Below are 18,952 nucleotides of genomic sequence, written 5' to 3' on the forward strand. Positions count from 1 at the left end.
GTGCATGAAGGCAGGAGAGAGGCCCAACAGAGAGGGACAGTGAGCGCCATGAGGTTCAGAGGGGGACATGAGAGGCCGAGGCCACCAGCGTGGCATCGACGTTGTCCATACATGCAGGGCGCTTTAGTTTTTTGGGTTTTTTTTAATTGTGGTAACATACATATATAACATAAATTTTGCTATTGTGACCATTTTTAAAGTGACAATTCAGTGGCCTTAATTACATTCACAGAGTTGTGCTACCATCACCACCATCCATTACCAAAATGTGTTCATCACCCCAAACAGAAATTCTACTCCCACTAAGCATTAACCGTCCATTCCCCCACAAGGCACATGATTAATTGCTGATATACAATTTGCAGTGTCCCATTTTCCAGAACTTTTTCCAAGCCAGATGTTAAGCCCCTGGAAGTTTTAAATCAGCCATGACTAGAGTATTTACACCATGGAAATTGGCCAATCCTACCACTCAGGCCTCCCCCAGCCCCAGCCACTCGCCAGGTGTTAACCATTTTCCGGTATATCCCCTTTCCCACATCCTTGCTAAAGCAGTGGTGGGGGGTCTACAATTCCTCCTTTCCCCACCTCTGGGTCCATCAGAGAGCAGGTAGGACCCCAGCCCACACTGTCACGGCAGCGGACAAATGCAGAGCGAGGCCTTGGGTTTGATTGATGTTCACTGCTGTGAACGGCCGAGGGACTGGGGGATGGAGGCAAACTCTCGGTACCTTCCTAGTTCCCCACATACTCGTTCAGTCTATAAATACAGGGGAGATGCCATTCTGTAAAAATGGATGGTGACTAAGGCTGGGTTGGCTTGACAGTGTGTGGCTGACACTGCTTCATTCACAGACGTAAGTTACAGAGGCCAGGCGGGCAGTGGGCCAAGTCCCAACACCCCCCTCCTCATCCACAGCCCAGTGCCCTGGGTCCCTGCTGTAAGGCACTAAGCCACAGACTCCTTATTTATGAAATGGGGATGACCGATAGCTGCTGAAGGGTGGTCAGTTCTGAGCGAAGCAACGCACAGAGAAGAGTCTGACAGCTGGGTGCCGAGCAAGGTCCTGCTGCCATGGCTACCCACACTGTCACCTCGAGAGAGAAGCAGGAGCCACTCACGGTGGCTCACCATGTGTCCTCCTTCCTCCCCTTGTCGCTGAAAATCCCAGTTATTTTTATTCTCTTAGTAGATTGGACTGCAAGAATATCCTTAACCCATAACTCCATATCTGATTAATCACCAAAATCTTCTGGGAAAATGCCTTAAACACGGATTCCAGTCCACTGCATGAGAATATCCCAGGAATATGCGTTTTTTTAAAGGCCCCAGGGCTTCTGGCGCTGACCTCGGCGTGGGAACCACCCGGCTGTGTCTCTTGGTTCCAGGTGCAGTTGCCTCACCACTCAAGATGGTTGGGGTCCGAAGATCTGCAGATAGGGATGATCCCTTTATTTAGAGTTGTGTGTTGTTGTTTTTATAAACCTTGGAAGCAGGAGATCTTTGCAATAAACAACGTGTGTGCCTCCTCACAAAGTCACGTAAACCAATAACAGCCTCCAATAACGCTATCTTTAAAAGGCTTTAAATAACTTTTTCAATGCAAGACAACCCACTTAAGCAGACTTAATTCATTTTATGGGCCAGTTCTAAGGCCGCGCCACCAGCCTGCGGAGTGCTGCGCGGAGCTGCCAGGTGGTGCCATCACACACATCCCCCGAGGCTGGGCAGCTCTGCAGCAGCAGACGGACAGACTCCACCCGGGGCGGCCGAAAGGGTGTGAGGCGCATGGATTCCTTTGCTCCCTGCCTTGGGAGGGCCGCTGGCCTTGGTCTGATCTCAACCCCGGGGCTCTTAACCGCGCCAGCCTTCCTGCGCCAAAGAAGGTTCTCTCCCTCCTGGTGAACCTGGAGAGAAACTGGAGCTGATGTGTTCTCCCTGATAAGTTAAAGTGACCGGCTGCACAATGGTGACCTCAAGTCCACACTGCGATGAACATCAGTGCAGCCAACACGCCGGGCTTGATAGCCCACTGGCTGCCTTTTAATTAAAATTCCAAGTTCATGTTTTTGTTTTCAAAGGAAAGGATGGAGCCCATCAAGGTCACTCAGGCCAGGCGCTGCTGGGAAGAACGCCTGGCTGCACATTTTCACTTGAACGGCTCCTGAGAGGGTGGCATGCTGCAGCAGCAAGGATTTCTAACAACTTTCAGAAGGTTTCCCGGATATAAATAGCCTCTACGGCATGCTATATACTAGCCAGATAGACTGGAACAAAAGTAGGTTATTGACTGGCAGATGCCTGCCTGCCGATGGGCATTGGGACACCGGGGACTGGGTTCTTTCCAGCTATATTTAGCATCCACATTAATGTACCGCTGAACAATGCCCTTTATAAAAGCCACATAAATCAGAGGAGGAAAGATTACTGAAATTTATGAAGCAATCACTGTGGGAAACCCCTGGGCACAATTGCTGTGATAAATACCTTGTTAAGTCCCTTGCCCATCCCCACCTTATGTTTCCTGTTAACACAAGGGGTCCATTACCGAGCGTTGCTACCTCCCAAAGGAGAGGCCATCTGCATGTAGATGTTGTGCCGCAATCTGGGCACGAGAGGCTATCTGGGGCCCCATCCAACCTGACGAAACCGTTCTTAGAATTCAGGAGATGGAAGGTCCCTCTGAGGCAAGCGGGCTCTCCAGATTTCTCAGGCTGAGCTCAACTTTTTGTTGTCATTTTGATCTTTTCCATAGCAAAATTGTTAAATATAGAAGCAAATATGTTTTCATATTTATTCCTTGGCAAGATTTCTCATATACATAATTGCACACGTCCGAGGACAGTCCTTTGTTGGACTGTGCATCCTCGTTCTGGGCTCAGATATTAGGATCCATCATTTGGTTTTTACTCCCCCATTTTGGAAGTCAAAGTGAAGTGGCACCTCCACATAGGAGAGCCAGCCAATCCACAACAGAAGCAATTCTTGAGTCTCAGGTTAAGCAAATCTCACCAGGTTACCGTGTTGCCTAAAAAGAAGGACTGATAATTACACCAGTTGATTCCAGCTACAAATGGGACAGCTAATTCCGTAGTAGCCCCGTAGTAACAGGGCTAAGAGTAAAGTCTAATCCTAGCCCCATCACCAAGTAGTTGTGTGACCTTAAACAAAATCCTGTACCTCTCTCAGCCTCAGTTTGTTCATCTATAAAATGGGAGTAGAATGCCTACCAAAAGGAGTTGTGAACATAAAAGGAAGGAATACAGGCCAAAATACTTATCACAGTATCTGGCACACAATAAGTGCTCAAAAAAGAGAGCTATTATTATGATAGATGTTGATGATTCCACTCCACCACCACCACCCCCAAAAAAAAAGAAATAATTACAGAAGTGGGGAGATTTTTGAGGATGTGAACTTCTGAACACTAGCTGCATCTCCCAAAGTTACAAGATGCAGGCTAGGTGGGAGAGCACAGTTTTTTATTAAAAATAAACAAGTTATTTTTGCCTGAAGACTTTGTCTTTTAAACATTTCAGGGTGCACTTAGAGCAAGATGAATGAACCAGTGCTAAAAAGTGGTGAGAAAAGAGAGGTTTTGCTGACCATATCTATGACAATAGTCTTAGATGCTAAGATCTAAGTACCAGACAATAGGGGTATCTGAGCCCTTTCCAGAGGACAATGGAATTGGATGGTGTAGGAAAAGAGCATGCATGATAGAGTTCCATTAATATCCTAACGCTTCAGCTTTCTTACTGTGTAAATCACTTCAAACAAATCAACCTCTATAAGCTTCAGTTTCTCACTTGTAAAAATACAAATAGTGAGCCGTAATAGGAAGGTTTTTGTGAGGATTAAATGAGGGAACTTATTTTAAAAGCCTGGCACTTAATAGACATGGACTATAATAATTAACTTCCTTCCTGGAGAAGTCAATTGGTCTCCTATCTAGTCTTCACCTGGAGCTACCAACCAGGAGAGTGAGAAATTTAAAGCAATCACAGGTGTGCCCTACCTTCTTTTACACCCCAATATCTTTATACAGATGAACTCAGATTACAATGAACATCAAAGCAGAATTTCAATTTGCCTTCTGCCCTCACCACTCCACTGGAACTCTGAAAGACTAATCTCCAAAACAAATGGCCTTTGGCCAGGATTCATTTCCCTCCCTCTTTTTGCAGGATTTGACACTGACTGATTTCCATCTTGAAATCATTCCTCTTTTGGTTCCTATGACGTGATACTGCTCTGGTTTTTCTTCTACCTCTCTGATACCACTTCTACCTCTCTGGTTTCCTCCTACCTCCACTTGCGCTTCGGATTCCTAGATGTGGGCATGCCCTAAGGTCTCTGGACTCCTCTTTTCATCTACTCTCTACCCCTTCTTGGTTTCATTCATTTCAATGGCTTCAGCTCTAATTCACCACCTCTCTCCAGACACACGAGTTCAACGAGCCATTCAAAGTCTCATTTGAAAGACTTGCTGGATACTCAAATTCAAAACTCATTATCACCTTCCCTAACCCGGTTCCTCTTATATTGCTGATACCATTCTTCCTAAGGAAAACCTTAGGATCTTCCTCAACTTCTTTTTTACTTCTGCTCTCAACTAACATGCTCTGCTACATTATCTTTGCAATGGTCTCTTGAATCTATATGCTCCTTTATAGTCCCATTGTAACCATTAAGTCTCCACTGAAATGTTTCATTAGGCTTACTGATCTCCCTAACTTCTTTTTCTGCTCATGTCAGTCCAACTACATTCTATTGACAGAGTAATCTTCCTAAAATGTTCCTTCTCTAATCACTCTCCTACGCAAAAGCTTCACAGCTTCCTATAACCTTTGAGGTTTAGTAAATTCTTCCCAACCTGGCATTCAAGGCCCACCATATTATGGTCCTAAGGCAGATGCTTCCTGTTGTCTTTAATACCCAGTCTCTCCTTCTTCTATTAATGGAACCCCGCATGATTTGCAGGGAAGATGAACACATAAAAAGTACATGTTCCAGGGAAACGGACTTTGGCCCAGTGGTTAGGGCGTCCGTCTACCATATGGGAGGTCCGCGGTTCAAACCCCGGGCCTCCTTGACCCGTGTGGAGCTGGCCATGCGCAGTGCTGATGCGCGCAAGGAGTGCCGTGCCACGCAAGGGTGTCCCCCGCGTGGGGGAGCCCCACGCACAAGGAGTGCGCCCGTGAGGAAAAGCCGCCCAGCGTGCAAGAAAGTGCAGCCTGCCCAGGAATGGCGCCGCCCACACTTCCCGAGCCGCTGACGACAACAGAAGCGGACAAAGAAACAAGACGCAGCAAATAGACACCAAGAACAGACAACTGGGGGAGGGGGGGAATTAAATAAAATAAATAAATCTTTAAAAAAAAAAAAAAAAAGTACATGTTCCAGAATCCCTTGCATCTAAGTGTGGCCATGGCCATGGAATGAATGCAAAGTTCATTGGGGTGGCTTCTGGGAACCATCTTCAAAAGTCAAGACACATGTGTCCCTCACCCAGTGTTTCAGTTTGCTAAAAGCTGCTGAAGAAATATACCAGAAATGGGTTGGCTTTCACAATGGGAATTTATGAGGTAAAAAACTTACAGTTCTGAGGCCATGCAAGTGTCCAATTCAAGGCCTCATCAGGAGATGTTTTCCTCCAGAGCTGCAACTATGGGCAATCAGGCACATGGCATCTCCTTGTCTCTCCCCACCCCACTGGGTCTCATTGCTTTCAGCTTTGGGCTGCTCCATCTATGGCTTTTCTCTCTCCCAGTTCATTGATTTCAACTCCTTGAGGCTTCTCACTGTCTCCACAGCTTTTTTCTGTGTCTGGGGCTTTGTATCCCTCCATTTATTGAGGACTCCAGTAAGAGGACTAAGACCCATCCTGAAGAAATTTATTCAAAATATTCCAATTACAGTAGGTTTTCATGCACAGGAATGGATTCACTTTAAGAACAGGATTTTCTGGGATCTCCAAAAGTTTCAAACTGCTGCACACACTGTGGTAGATGTAATTATGTACCCCAATGTAGATATGCTCTTGATATTAATCTGCATTCCTCTTAGTGTGAACCCTTTGTAAATAGGACCTCTTAAAGACGCTATTTTTAGTTAAGGTGTGGCCAAATGAAGCAAGCTAAACCTTAATCCTGATTAATGAAGGCCTTGTAAAGAGAAGCAGCCATGTCACAGAAGGCCACAGGTAGAAGCAAAAAGTCAGCAGGAACCCAGAAGAGAAAGGAGAGGTTATTACCATGTGTCAGGAAAGCCAAGAAGTCCCGAGGATTCCCTGCAGCCAGCACTGCAATGCTACAGTCTTCTGGGACAAAGCAAGCCATGCTGATATCTAGATTTTGGACTTCAAGCCCCAAACCATGAGCCAATAAATGCCTGTTTTGACCAACCCATTGCCATAGCAGACTGATGGCCCCTTCTTCTTTGTCCCTTTCTTGATCCTGATGTCAAGAAAATGATGCTACAATCTTTGACCATCAAGCATGTGCCCACACTTAAAAGGAAGGAAACCGGGTCCCTGACAGAATGGCAGACCATGCCAGCCCTGAACCCACTGGACATTCTATGTTTCTATCTTATTTAATCCATGGTTATTTTTGGTTTTCTACAGCTCCCAGCCAAAACTACTCCTCACTAATCAAGAGTCTACCTTACACACCTCTTCCCACCCTCCTGATCATACCCTATCCCTTATTCACCCCTGGCTTCATGCTGTTCCCCAATGTGTTATTACTTTCCTCCTTCTCTAACTTGTCTCATACTACACCTGGATTGCTTTTTTCTTATTGAAATTCTATCTCCCTCTCAAGACCCATCTCAAATCTCATATTTCACTTCCAAAAAACACTTTCCTCACCCCTCCACCAGCTTTTATTTCTCTCTCGCCTTGCATTATATTTACTGTGACACACACACGCACGCAGGAACACGCAGCCTGCCTCAAGCCCCAATATTGTTGGATCTGTGTAGAGTGAACCAAGTAGGTCCATGTTACAAAGTGTTTAACTGAATGGAGGAGAAAAATGAATCACAAAAGAACAACAGTGGCATGAGAAGGGAGAGCAACTGGGAGTTCCCTCCCAGGTCTTACAATGGGTGGGGATAGAGAGGCACAGCAGGTAGGCTCTGGATAGGTATATGAGCAGGAGGGCTGGTTTTATCTCCTCTCTACTCACTTCTTAGAGCCATACCATCCCTGGATAATATGGACCAAGCAATCGCTTGGAATCCCCATACACCTGCCTACCTCCTTCCCCAACCAATCCCAAGCTATCTACTCCTAGCATCTGCCACTTGACTAACAGGCTAGTTTGACTCTACACTAACTCAGAAGCACAATTTTTAAATTCTGACTTGGAGACACCCTCTCCACCAGGCGAAGTACCACACGCCCTTCCGGCTTTTCCTTTTGGAACCTGTCCTCTGAGTGACAGTAAGAATAGCCTGCCTTGGCAGAGGGTCCAGGTTAGGATTACCTGACATATGGCCCTGTTGGATGTAAGCCACATGTCAGATTATCCAGGGGGCTGGTCCTTGTGCTGTGACCTGCTTACCTGAGAACACCCATGACCTCTTCTCACCAGAGACCTTTGAGAAAAGATGACATTTGAATATAAACTGCAAAGAAAGGAGTTGGGAAAGAAGGCTGAAATAGCCTGTGCGGGGCCCCAGGCCCCTGGGACTGAGCCTGCCAAGGAATCAGATGATCGTTTCTGCGTGAACCCACATTTGCTTCTTTCCTAAGTGACATATGTTCTCTCAGGAATGGCACAGCCCTTCTGCAGGCTGGGCGGGAGGTTTGCACCCTCTGAACACAGCAGTTTCTTGCCCCTGCCTCACAGTTGAGTGCTGAGGGTAAACACAGGCAGGAAGCGGGGAGCAGGTCTGTGGCACAGGCTGGGTCCAAGAGGGTCCTGCCCGCCGAGGGTGAAGAGGGTGGACAGGGAGGAAGGGGGCAGGAAGGGGGGGATGGTGAGGAGTTGGCCTCCATGGGTTAAAATAGAAGCTTCCCCATTGGGCACCAAAGTCTGCCTACCCACAGCTCACTTGAAGCCCCCCATCCTGGTCGTTGATTCCGGCTTGTCCCTACAACATGGACAGCATTTTCCAGGCACTTTCAAAGGTATTAATTCAGACAAAGACCTTGGCTTGGACCTTGGGTTTGTGTTTTGTTTTGTTTTGTTTTGTTTTTTTAAGCAGTTCTTTTGCTTTACTATTTTTTTCTATTTTTCTTTTTATGTGCTACTTTTAAGTTCATTTTTCTTTTTATGTGCTTATCTTTTTATCTTTTACTTTTTTTTAAAATGGGGCCAAGAAGGGACTGCTTAACGTGTCAGATACCATAGGACAGTGCCTTTAAGCTGTGTTATCAGGGGTCAGCTCACTTTTCGGCAAAGAACCAGATAGAAAATATTTTAGGCTCTGCAGACCGCACCGTCTCTGTCACGACGACTCAGCTCTGCCATCGTAGTGTGAAAGGAGCTATAGACAACACATAAATGAGTATGCTCATCTGTGTTCCAATAAAACTTTATTTCCAAATTAGGCCGTGGGGGAATTTGGTCCATGGGCTGTAGTTTGCCAGCCCCGCCTTGGATCCAGAGCCACCCCAGCATGGAAGACCCGAGAAAAACAGACCAGAAAGGGCCAAGTGGAGGGATTAATCTTGTCACCCTTTCAACCAGGCATGCATTTCTAGTCCTGACCTTCCAGCTCCTGAGGCTAGGACTTGTAGAACCTCTTGATTCACGTCAGGGTCTCTTAGCAACCACAGTTTTTGGTCTTCAATAATCACCAGAACCCTAGTACTCAGATCATGGACCAAACCTTTTTTGTTCTCATCAGTTACCAGCATGAACCATGCATGTGCCCCAGTTTTCATCTTCACACAACACTACACCCTGGATCTTATTTCTGGACAAAGTGCTAATGGGAGCATAAAGGACGCAGCAACAGAATATGTGGTATCACGCAAGACATCACAAAGAAGACAAGTAACTCTATAATTTGAGTCCAAATAGGTCTTTGCCAGGCAGAGAAGAAAACAAAAGCATGCATTGCAGGTAGAGGAAGGAATTTACTAAATAGAAGACTATGGTCAATTGAATCACAAACCCCAACAAAAGACGTTCTTAATCTTAATCTGTGTTCCTGTGGAAAAAAATAGGACCCTTTGAAGATGTATTATCTGCTAAGAGGTGGACTCATCAGTGACTGGAAACTTCTAAGATCCTAATTTGGATCTGACCAAACCAAACCAGGATGGGCCTTAAGGAAAAGCCAGAAACCAGTAGGAGTCAGAGAAAGTAACAGAAAGCCAGAAGGAGAAGAAACCAGAAGAGTAAACAGGAGGAGAAAGAGATTGCCCTGCCATGGGAGACAGAGAAGCAAATCAAGGAACCCCAAGGATTGCAGCAAGTCAGTTCCAGGACACTACCAACTTTGAAGAAAGCATGGCCTTGTCAATGCCTTGATTTAGGACTCCTGACCTCTAAAACCATCAACCAATAAATTCTTGTTTAAGTCAACCATCGTGTGGTATTTGTCTTAGAAGCGCTGGAAAATGAAGACAAAGACTGACATGACCAGATTTTCATTTTAAAAAGATAAATGGCTGCAACCTGGAGATAGACGAGGGTGGGATCAGAGACTAGTAGATGAACCACGACAGAACCCAGGAAAATTAGGATATAAATCCCACTGAAGGTAGTGGCAGTAGATTTGGGAAGTCATCTCAAACACAAGCAGTTTTTACTATAACATTGAAAGAACTTAGTGATGAGCTGAATAGGGGTGGTGCAAGGAGAAGGGCTGGGTAAGGTTAGGAAATAAGTTAGCCATAGGGTTAGGTGCCACCTAGGATTCAAATTTGGGTCAGATTACGGTTTAGCCTAGGATTACAGCTATTGCTGGTTTACCTCCCCTTTGAGACATGATTCAAAAGATTCATATAATCCATTATAGTTCAATTCTAAGACATTTTTTTCCATTTTAACATCTCTAACTTTAAGATATATCTTACAAACATTCACGTGCCCTAGCTTAATTGGCAGTATACTTTATTTCATGGCCATAGCAGTGCATTTAATAATGCTGTGTCTTACAAAAAATGGCATCTTTGATTCCATGAAGCATAGTTGTGTGTGTTCAAAAAACAATAGGACATAGAATGAGTCAAGTTAGTTTAGAGGAAAACCATCACTGGCGTGTATTGTTTCCTGATCATATTTTAAAATCTTGTATCCCTGGGGAGCTTTCATAGTCTATGAAATACTTCCTTGAAGAAAAGCTAATCTAACTCACTTATGTTTTCAGTCCATCATGTTTTCTGTAGGGACCACAGAGGTTTGGGTAGTTAACTTGGTGATGTTCAAGCAGCAGAATATATGAACACATAAAAATTTTAGAACAAAGGGGTAAGATAGACAATATGCTAATGGAGGTAGGTTCTGCAAAAAACAAGAGTGGAGTTCTTAAAAGAATGGGAAAATATAGGAGTGAAAATGTGATAGCAAATATTATGGAAGCATCATTCAAACAAGTGAATGCATTAAACGAAACAGCTATTTTTAAAACAACTCGTGACTGATTACCAACCTACTCTATGATTTGAATTCATTCAAATAAACCTTTCTTTGGTTGTTCAAACCAGACTGCGTGCACATCTAATAAGCAGAGGATCATGTGAACCTGTTAATTGCCTAAGTCCGAAAGAGTGCTAGAAATCCAAAAAGGTGCCTAAACATAAGAAACTAAAAAAAAAATCTCTGGAAAAAATTATGTTTTCATGTTTCCTTGACACATATCTAGATGAACACAACCAATTCCTGATTAGAATCCCTGGCCTCATCTGCTCCAACCTATGCTGCATGCCTCTGCCTGACTTACTCTTCTTAAATACCATTTTCACGTTGCTGTTCTACTCCAAAGTCCTGAATAGCTCCCTAGAGCCTCACAACTGCTGTCCAAACCTTCCTGCCTTGCCCATAAGACCCTTGATCTGGTCAACACAGCCCTCCCTAATTCCCACTGTTGCTCACCTTACATCCTCTGTACTGAGAGCTAATATCAGTCCACCTTGTATGCCTTTTCTAATATATTTTTTCTCCCAAACTAGAATGTTCCTCTTCAAAACTCTTGCCCATGCAGTTCCAGCTCTTTCATAGAGTTTCTTCACTTGCACTCAACAGGCCAACCAAGGTGCCTGCCACACCCAGAGGCCTACAATGACGGAACCCTTTATGACCTGCACCTTGCTGGGAGTGCTGTCCCAAGGAGTTCCTTCAATGTAGGTGGCCCTGTCCCACATGACTAGGCCTCTGGCCAAAGATGATTGGATGATGATGGGTCCCTAACCTAGGTCCTAGCCTATTGAGCCTACTCAATAAGTAGGTCAGTAGTCTCTAAGTTCTTTTGAGATTGCCAGATGCAAAAACAATGCTTAAAAAAGGATGATGAGGGGTAGGTAGATCCATGAGATTTCCCTTCTTGGAAATCTGAACAGAAAATACAGGGAGAGAGTGCTTACAGGAGCAGAAATGAAAAATCAGCCAGTTGTTCAGTAGATCCTTAGAGAAGGAAGTCAGAATTCCTGCTGCTGCCAGGCTTGGATCTGGTATAACTTCTCAAGCCCAGTTTCCACGAGGCCAACTCTAGTTCAGTTTCTGGTTTCCTCACGAACCGTCTTTAGGGCTTTCCTGGGATTCTTGTGATGTCTGAATGACTGGTAGAGATTCCTGTTTTCCACATGGATCTATCCAGTAAACCCCAATTACTCCAGGGAACCTGAGTGTTAGTTTCTTATAACGAAAGAGTCTTAACAAACACACACTGACCTTCACCAGGTGTTGTTCCCTGAACAACTGCAACATTTCTGGTCTGAACATGAAATTTTACTTGTTAACTTCTAAAGGTACATAGTATCTTCTAAAGGTCACTAATTTTTCATATGCTTTCATTTTGCTTCCCAACTAGATCATACGCTTCTTCCAGGTAGGGCTCTTGGCTTATTCTTCCTTTTTATCCCTTACACCCTGTATGTCCTTGAGTAAGTTGTTTAGCCTCTCTAAGAATCAGTATTCTTATTTTTGAAATTGGAATAAAAATAAGACCTACTTCACAGACTAATTGTGAAGATTAAATGAGTACATGTCTATATAAAGTGTTCGACATTAGGCGGGGCACATAATTGTGCTTAATATATGCTCTCCGTTTTGATGGTGGTGATGGTGGCAGTTGTGGTGGTGGTAAAGGCGGTAGTGGTGTCGATGGAGGTAAGAGCAGTGGTGGTGGCGGTGTGGGGGCGGTGGTGGTGTGGGGACGGTGGTGTGGGGGTGGTGGCGGTGTGGGGACGTTGGTGGGGGTGCGGGGGGGGTGGCAGTGTGGGGGTGTGGGGGTGTGGGGGGGTGGCGGTGTGGGGACGTTGGTGGTGTGGGGACGTTGGTGGTGTGGGGACGTTGGTGGTGTGGGGGCGGTGGTGGTGTGGGGACGTTGGTGGTGTGGGGGCGGTGGTGGTGTGGGGACGGTGGTGTGGGGGTGGTGGCGGTGTGGGGACGTTGGTGGTGTGGGGGCGGTGGTGGTGTGGGGACGTTGGTGGTGTGGGGGCGGTGGTGGTGTGGGGACGGTGGTGTGGGGGTGGTGGCGGTGTGGGGACGTTGGTGGTGTGGGGGCGGTGGTGGTGTGGGGACGGTGGTGTGGGGGCGGTGGTGGTGTGGGGACGGTGGTGTGGGGGCGGTGGCGGTGTGGGGACGGTGGTGGCGGTGTGGGGGCGGTGGTGGCGTGGGGGTGGTGGTGGCGGTGTGGGGGCGGTGGCGGCGTGGGGGCGGTGGTGGCGGTGTGGGGGTGGTGGCGGTGTGGGGGCGGTGGCGGCGGTGTGGGGGCGGTGGGGGCGGTGTGGGGGCGGTGGGGGCGGTGTGGGGGCGGTGGGGGCGGTGTGGGGGCGGTGGGGGCGGTGGTGGCGGTGTGGGGGCGGTGGTGGCGGTGTGGGGGCGGTGGGGGCGGTGTGGGGGCGGTGGGGGTGGTGGTGGCGGTGTGGGGGCGGTGGTGGCGGTGTGGGGGCGGGTGGCGGTGTGGGGGCGGTGGCGGTGTGGGGGCGGTGGCGGCGGTGTGGGGGCGGTGGCGGTGTGGGGGCGGTGGTGGGGGTGTGGGGGTGGTGGCGGTGTGGGGACGTTGGTGGTGTGGGGACGTTGGTGGTGTGGGGGCGGTGGTGGTGTGGGGGCGGTGGTGGTGTGGGGGCGGTGGTGTGGGGGCGGTGGTGGTGTGGGGACGGTGGTGGGGGTGCGGGGGGGTGGCGGTGTGGGGACGGTGGTGGTGGTGTGGGGGTGGTGGTGGTGGTGTGGGGGGGTGGCAGTGTGGGGGTGGTGGTGGCGGTGTGGGGGCGGTGGCGGTGTGGGGGTGGCGGTGGCGGTGTGGGGGCGGTGGCGGTGTGGGGGTGGCGGTGGCGGTGTGGGGGCGGTGGCGGTGTGGGGGCGGTGGTGGGGGTGTGGGGGGGGTGGCGGTGTGGGGACGTTGGTGGTGTGGGGACGTTGGTGGTGTGGGGGCGGTGGTGGTGTGGGGACGTTGGTGGTGTGGGGGCGGTGGTGGTGTGGGGGCGGTGGTGTGGGGGTGGTGGTGGTGTGGGGACGGTGGTGGGGGTGCGGGGGGGGTGGCGGTGTGGGGACGGTGGTGGTGGTGTGGGGGTGGTGGTGGTGGTGTGGGGGGGTGGCAGTGTGGGGGTGGTGGTGGCGGTGTGGGGGCGGTGGCGGTGTGGGGGGTGGCGGTGGCGGTGTGGGGGTTGGTGGTGGTGGTGTGGGGGCGGTGGTGGGGGGGTGGGGGTTGGCAGTGTGGGGGTGTGGGGGTGTGGGGGGGTGGCGGTGTGGGGACGTTGGTGGTGTGGGGACGTTGGTGGTGTGGGGGTGGTGGTGGCGGTGTGGGGACAGTGGTGTGGGGGGCGGTGGCGGCATGGGGGCGGTGGGGGCGGCGTGGGGACGGTGGGGGCGGCGTGGGGACGGTGGTGGGGGTGCGGGGGGGTGGCGGTGTGGGGACGGTGGTGGTGGTGTGGGGGTGGTGGTGGTGGTGTGGGGGGGGGTGGCGGCGGTGTGGGGGCGGTGGGGGCGGCGTGGGGACGGTGGTGGGGGTGCGGGGGGGTGGCGGTGTGGGGACGGTGGTGGCGGTGTGGGGGGCGGTGGCGGCGGTGTGGGGGCGGTGGCGGCGGTGTGGGGGCGGTGGGGGCGGTGGTGGCGGTGTGGGGGCGGTGGTGGCGGTGTGGGGGCGGTGGTGGCGGTGTGGGGGCGGTGGTGGCGGTGTGGGGGCGGTGGGGGGCGGCGTGGGGGGCGGTGGGGGCGGCGTGGGGACGGTGGGGGGGGTGCGGGGGGGGTGGCGGTGTGGGGACGGTGGTGGTGGTGGTAGGCAGCATACAGTTCTGGAAACACTGTGTAATTTAAGAATAGTTTTTGACATGTGGATCTTCTGGTGAACAATACACTACAAGAATTATAAAGGAGAATAAGAGGTAGCTATAAGAAGTGGAAGTGAAAACCAACATCTGTGGGACACCTACTCAGATATCAAGCACATCTAATTTAACGATGAGAAAACTTAAGATCAAATAAATTAAATGACTAGTCCATTTTACAACACTGCATAAAATTGCACTGCCTGGTGCCTGGTTCAAGGTCAGATCTGCATGACTCCGATAACTGTACCTGTTCCACGACACTCTGCTGCTGCACAAAGAAACCTATACAAAATGCATGGATGTAGAGAGGAGAAGCCCGGCAAGGCTTTTCCAATGAAGTTATGATCTCAAAATACGAACCTTATTTTTTTCTCATTAAAGTCCATATTTGCATGCACTAAATAGACCATTTGTATCCTAATCGCCCCATCAAACTCTATTTCCCATCTAAACCTGATCAATGGCTTACATGAGTGTTAGGGGAAACAAAGTCGAATCACTCAATTTCGACTTTGACATAAAAAAGTGAGGTGTCATGAAGCGGGGTTACCGCTGAGAGCTGGAAATCAGCCGTTAAGAGGCATTTCAAGTAAAGCTCCTTTTATACATACCCTCAGGTATTAACTAATTCTATTCCTCCAGAGTAAAGTTTTGAAAGATAAGCTCTGCCAGGATCCATTTCACTGATCTCTGCGTTCTGCTTGTGTTTGGGCAACTCCTTATACCCCTGAAACGACTTTTTGGCTGATGTCGTTGGGGGAGGAGAGGGAGTGCTACCATTTATTGAGTCTCTACTGCATGCAGGAATTTAACCTCGTCTCACTTATTTAAAGATCGCAAGGTCCCGAGAGGACCCAGACTTCATCACAACGTGCTAGCAAGGCTCACCCAGAGCCCGCCAGTGAGCATCCCGGAGGAAATGCTGGGCCCCCATCTCTCTGCCCCAGGCCTTACGCACCTCCTACAGCACTCCCATCGTGCCTACCTCCCTCGCTACCCTTTCGAAAGTGCTGGCTCCAAGAGCAAAGGCTTCAGAGTCAAGCAGGCTTGGGACCCAAACGGCTGTGCCTCCTCTAGTTGAGACTTCTGGATGCTCACGCGGCCTCTTGGGCCTCGGTTCCCTCCCTCTTCTTGCGGAATCCTCACGAGTATTAAGTGGGAGAATAGGTGACTAACAGCCCCCAGCCTGTCCCCGGCAGGACTTTGCACACGGCCATCATTATCACCATGGCTAGTGACAGTCCTGGAACTGCTCTGTGGGTCCCTGTTCCAGGTCCGTTTGCCTTTCTCTGACTCCTGGTGCTGAGCCCTGGCGGAAAGCTGGGAACTAGTAAAGCCAATTGTAGAAACGTCAGAGCCAGTTGGGTACAACGAGCAACCTTGAAGGCTGTGTGAGAGAACTGGCAGGGTGATGGTGAAAAGAAAATTAGATATGAGTTACTGAAGCTGATACAGCAGCGAGAGGCCTAATGTAGTTTTGGGCTTTGTTCCCAGTGGTTTCATCAGCAGAGAACAGAGGGGAGAGTCCCCCTTTAATAGCCTTTCTCAAACCCCACCTGGAAAATTACATTAAATTCCAGGCATTTCAATACCATAAAGACGGAGAGAAGGGAGTTCAGAGAAGAGTAATAAAAATGAAGGGGAGGTTGGAGGAATTGATTTACTAGGAAAGATTAAAATAACTAACGATGTACAGCACGTCTGGGTGGTGAGGAGCAAAGGGGGAAACATAGCAGCCTATAAATAATTGAAGCATGTAAACACCCGCGGAGCAGTTACTTAGCATGGTACAAGGAGGCACGGCTCTGGGTGACGAGGGGAAGATGAAGACAAGGACAATTTATGAAGAATGTTGGGAAACTTTGGCAGGGGGGTGTTGGTTTTTGTTTGGTTTCTTTTTTTTCTTTTTTCTTTTCTTTTTTGACAGCAAGAAGAGAAAGATACCGTGGATAATGTTCAAATTCAGCAGGAGGAAATCCTTTTTTTCTAAAAACGTATGGATTTCCAGGCTACTCTGGGCATCTACTATTACAATTATATAACCCTTTGTTGTCATCTCGTTACCTAATGTCCCTGTCCACTAAATCATAGTCAGTGAGAGTGGAAATGCATCCGTTTTTCCTTCCTGTGGGCTCCCCAGCACTTACTTGGTATCTGCTCATTGTCGTTGTCCACTAAATATTGGACAAATGGAAAACTAAATGAATGACTACTGTAAAAAAAATAGAATAAATAAAACGTACCTGCTACCAAAAATGATACGTAACGTTGGTCGTCTTAAAGCACCAAAGAGCACGAGGCTCATTGCTATGGATTGTACAGTATAGAGTTCTAAGTCTAGAAAGGTCATTAAAAGTCCAGTATTTCAATGATTCACAACCTTTTTTCTCCAAACCAGTTTGTGTCCACACCTCTGTTTATGCTCAATTTCCAGGATGCTAATATATTTCCATCCCTTACTTGCCATTGTGGGGAAAAAAAAGGTTACCTGAATGCATCAAAATGAGAGTGACATTGTTATATGAACAACTCTGGAGCCACTTGAATTGATAAAAGACAAAGAAGTAAATAATTCACAGACTTTTTGATTAATCCTCCCTGACTATCCCTGTGTATTATTTCTTCAAAATCGACCTCCTTATTAGAGTTTATCCTCCCTGCAGGCAGGGCCTGTCTTGTTGGCACTAACCCAGGATTTACCACATTCCTAGGTGCCAAAGAAATATTTTCATGTATTTTTGAAAAACAAAATGTTTGCTCCACTGCTCACACCTTCCTGGGATCTGTGTGTTGAGATGCAATAGGTGAGAACTGCCATTCCAGTTCAACACTGTCATTTCAGATTAGGAACGTGGAGCACCAAGAAGGTGGGTGACTTGCGCAAGGTGATACAATGCCATCCTAGCCAGAACTGCAGCACTATGATTTACTGAGGCTTTGGCCACAGAATCAGACCCGATCTGAATTTGGGACTGCAAAAAATGACCTGCCCTGGCCTGAAGCTATTTATAGAGTTTACTTACCCACTTAATGTGATGGATTTTTTTCCATGCAGAAATATTCATGTGTTGGAGCTGAGCACTACCTCAGACCCCTCTCGGCTGTTACACAATATACAGTAAGTATACCATATCACCTTTCTAAAATCTGGAAAATTCTGGATTCCAAAGCACAGCAGGCCCCAGACTGAGGACCTACAATACTCTGGCAACTCCATGAAGGGTGGACGTGAGGGGTCATGACTGGTGGCAGGAATCCCCATCAGCTATTGCCGGGCATGCAGGTGACAATGGAGCACTGAAACAGTGACTGCAATAAAAGGAAATAATTTTGAAAAGCATTTTGGAGATAATCTCACCAAGATTTAGTGTTTGTGAGATGTAGGGTTGGAGAAGAGAGGGGAGGAAACAAGGACCTCTGCATTTCCTCCAGGGTGGCTGGTTGGATAGTGGAGCCATAGTTGAGATGGTGCTTCCAAGAGATGGAGCAGGCTTAGAGGGCAAAATCGTAAGTTCTGTTTTGAACATACTGACTTGGAAGTGCCATTAAGACATCATCCAAATAAAGATGTCCAGCAGGGAGTTGGACATACAAGTCACAAGCTCAGAGGAGATGTTTGGCAATGAGTGGTGATAAATTAAAATTTCATGGGTTGATCTCAAGTGAAAAAAGAGGGAAGAGAGGTGTAGCAGTTTGATATGGTTATGAATTCCAAAAATAGATTTTGGATTATGTTTGTAATCTTATCTGTACCTGGGTCTGATTAAGTTACAATTAGGGTTTTAATTGGGCCACATGATTAGGGCATTGAGTCCCCGCCCCCTGGTGGGTGGGGACTCAAAGATAAAAGAGATGGCAAAGGACAGAGTTGTGGGTTCTTAATATTGGAGTTTTGATGTTGGAGTTTGATGCTGAAGTCTTAAGCTGGATCCTGGGGAAAGTGACTGAGCCATTTGCCTGATGGTCTACAGCTGACCTTGTGGTGAGAAGCAAAGCCTAGAGGGCCTCATAGTCTACAGCTGTCCTTGTGAAGAAAACAGGAGATGAGCCCAGAGGAACCCAGGAAGCCTGAACCCTCACAGACATTGGCTGATATCTTGCTCCAACACATGGAAATAGACTTTGGTGAGGGAAGTAATTTATACTTTATGGCCTGGTATCTGTAAGCTCCTACCCCAAATAAATACCTTTTATAAAAACCAAACAATTTCTGGTATTTTGCATCAACACCCCTTTGGCTAATACACAAGGCAATTTAGAATTCTTTTCCATTCAGCAAGGAGAGAAGGGCAGAGAACAAACACCAACCAGGTTCTCCATAAGCAACTGAGGCTGAGTGCAGGAAGGCAGAGAAAAGGCTCCTAAGTTACTCTAATTTTCTATTCCTTCTACCTGGCTTCCCCAGAAACTCTTTGCTCCCCTGGCCGGTGCTGGGCACACACAAAGCACCTTGCTGCCTTTGGACAAAGTTAGTACCAAGTAGCTATCCTTGTATAGCT

At 48.1% G+C, this 18,952-nt stretch overlaps 1 protein-coding gene across 1 annotated transcript; it reads right to left on the reverse strand.

Moving 5' to 3' along the window:
- Positions 1–12,154: 12,154 nt before the first annotated feature.
- On the reverse strand, positions 12,155–14,455 carry LOC139436613 (uncharacterized). The gene has a single exon (XM_071208354.1). It carries the CDS (start codon positions 14,453–14,455, stop codon positions 12,155–12,157), a length of 2,301 nt encoding a protein of 766 aa, XP_071064455.1.
- Positions 14,456–18,952: the final 4,497 nt, after the last annotated feature.

The sequence above is a fragment of the Dasypus novemcinctus genome, chromosome 15, assembly GCF_030445035.2.
Source record: "Dasypus novemcinctus isolate mDasNov1 chromosome 15, mDasNov1.1.hap2, whole genome shotgun sequence".
Lineage (NCBI taxonomy): Eukaryota > Metazoa > Chordata > Mammalia > Cingulata > Dasypodidae > Dasypus > Dasypus novemcinctus.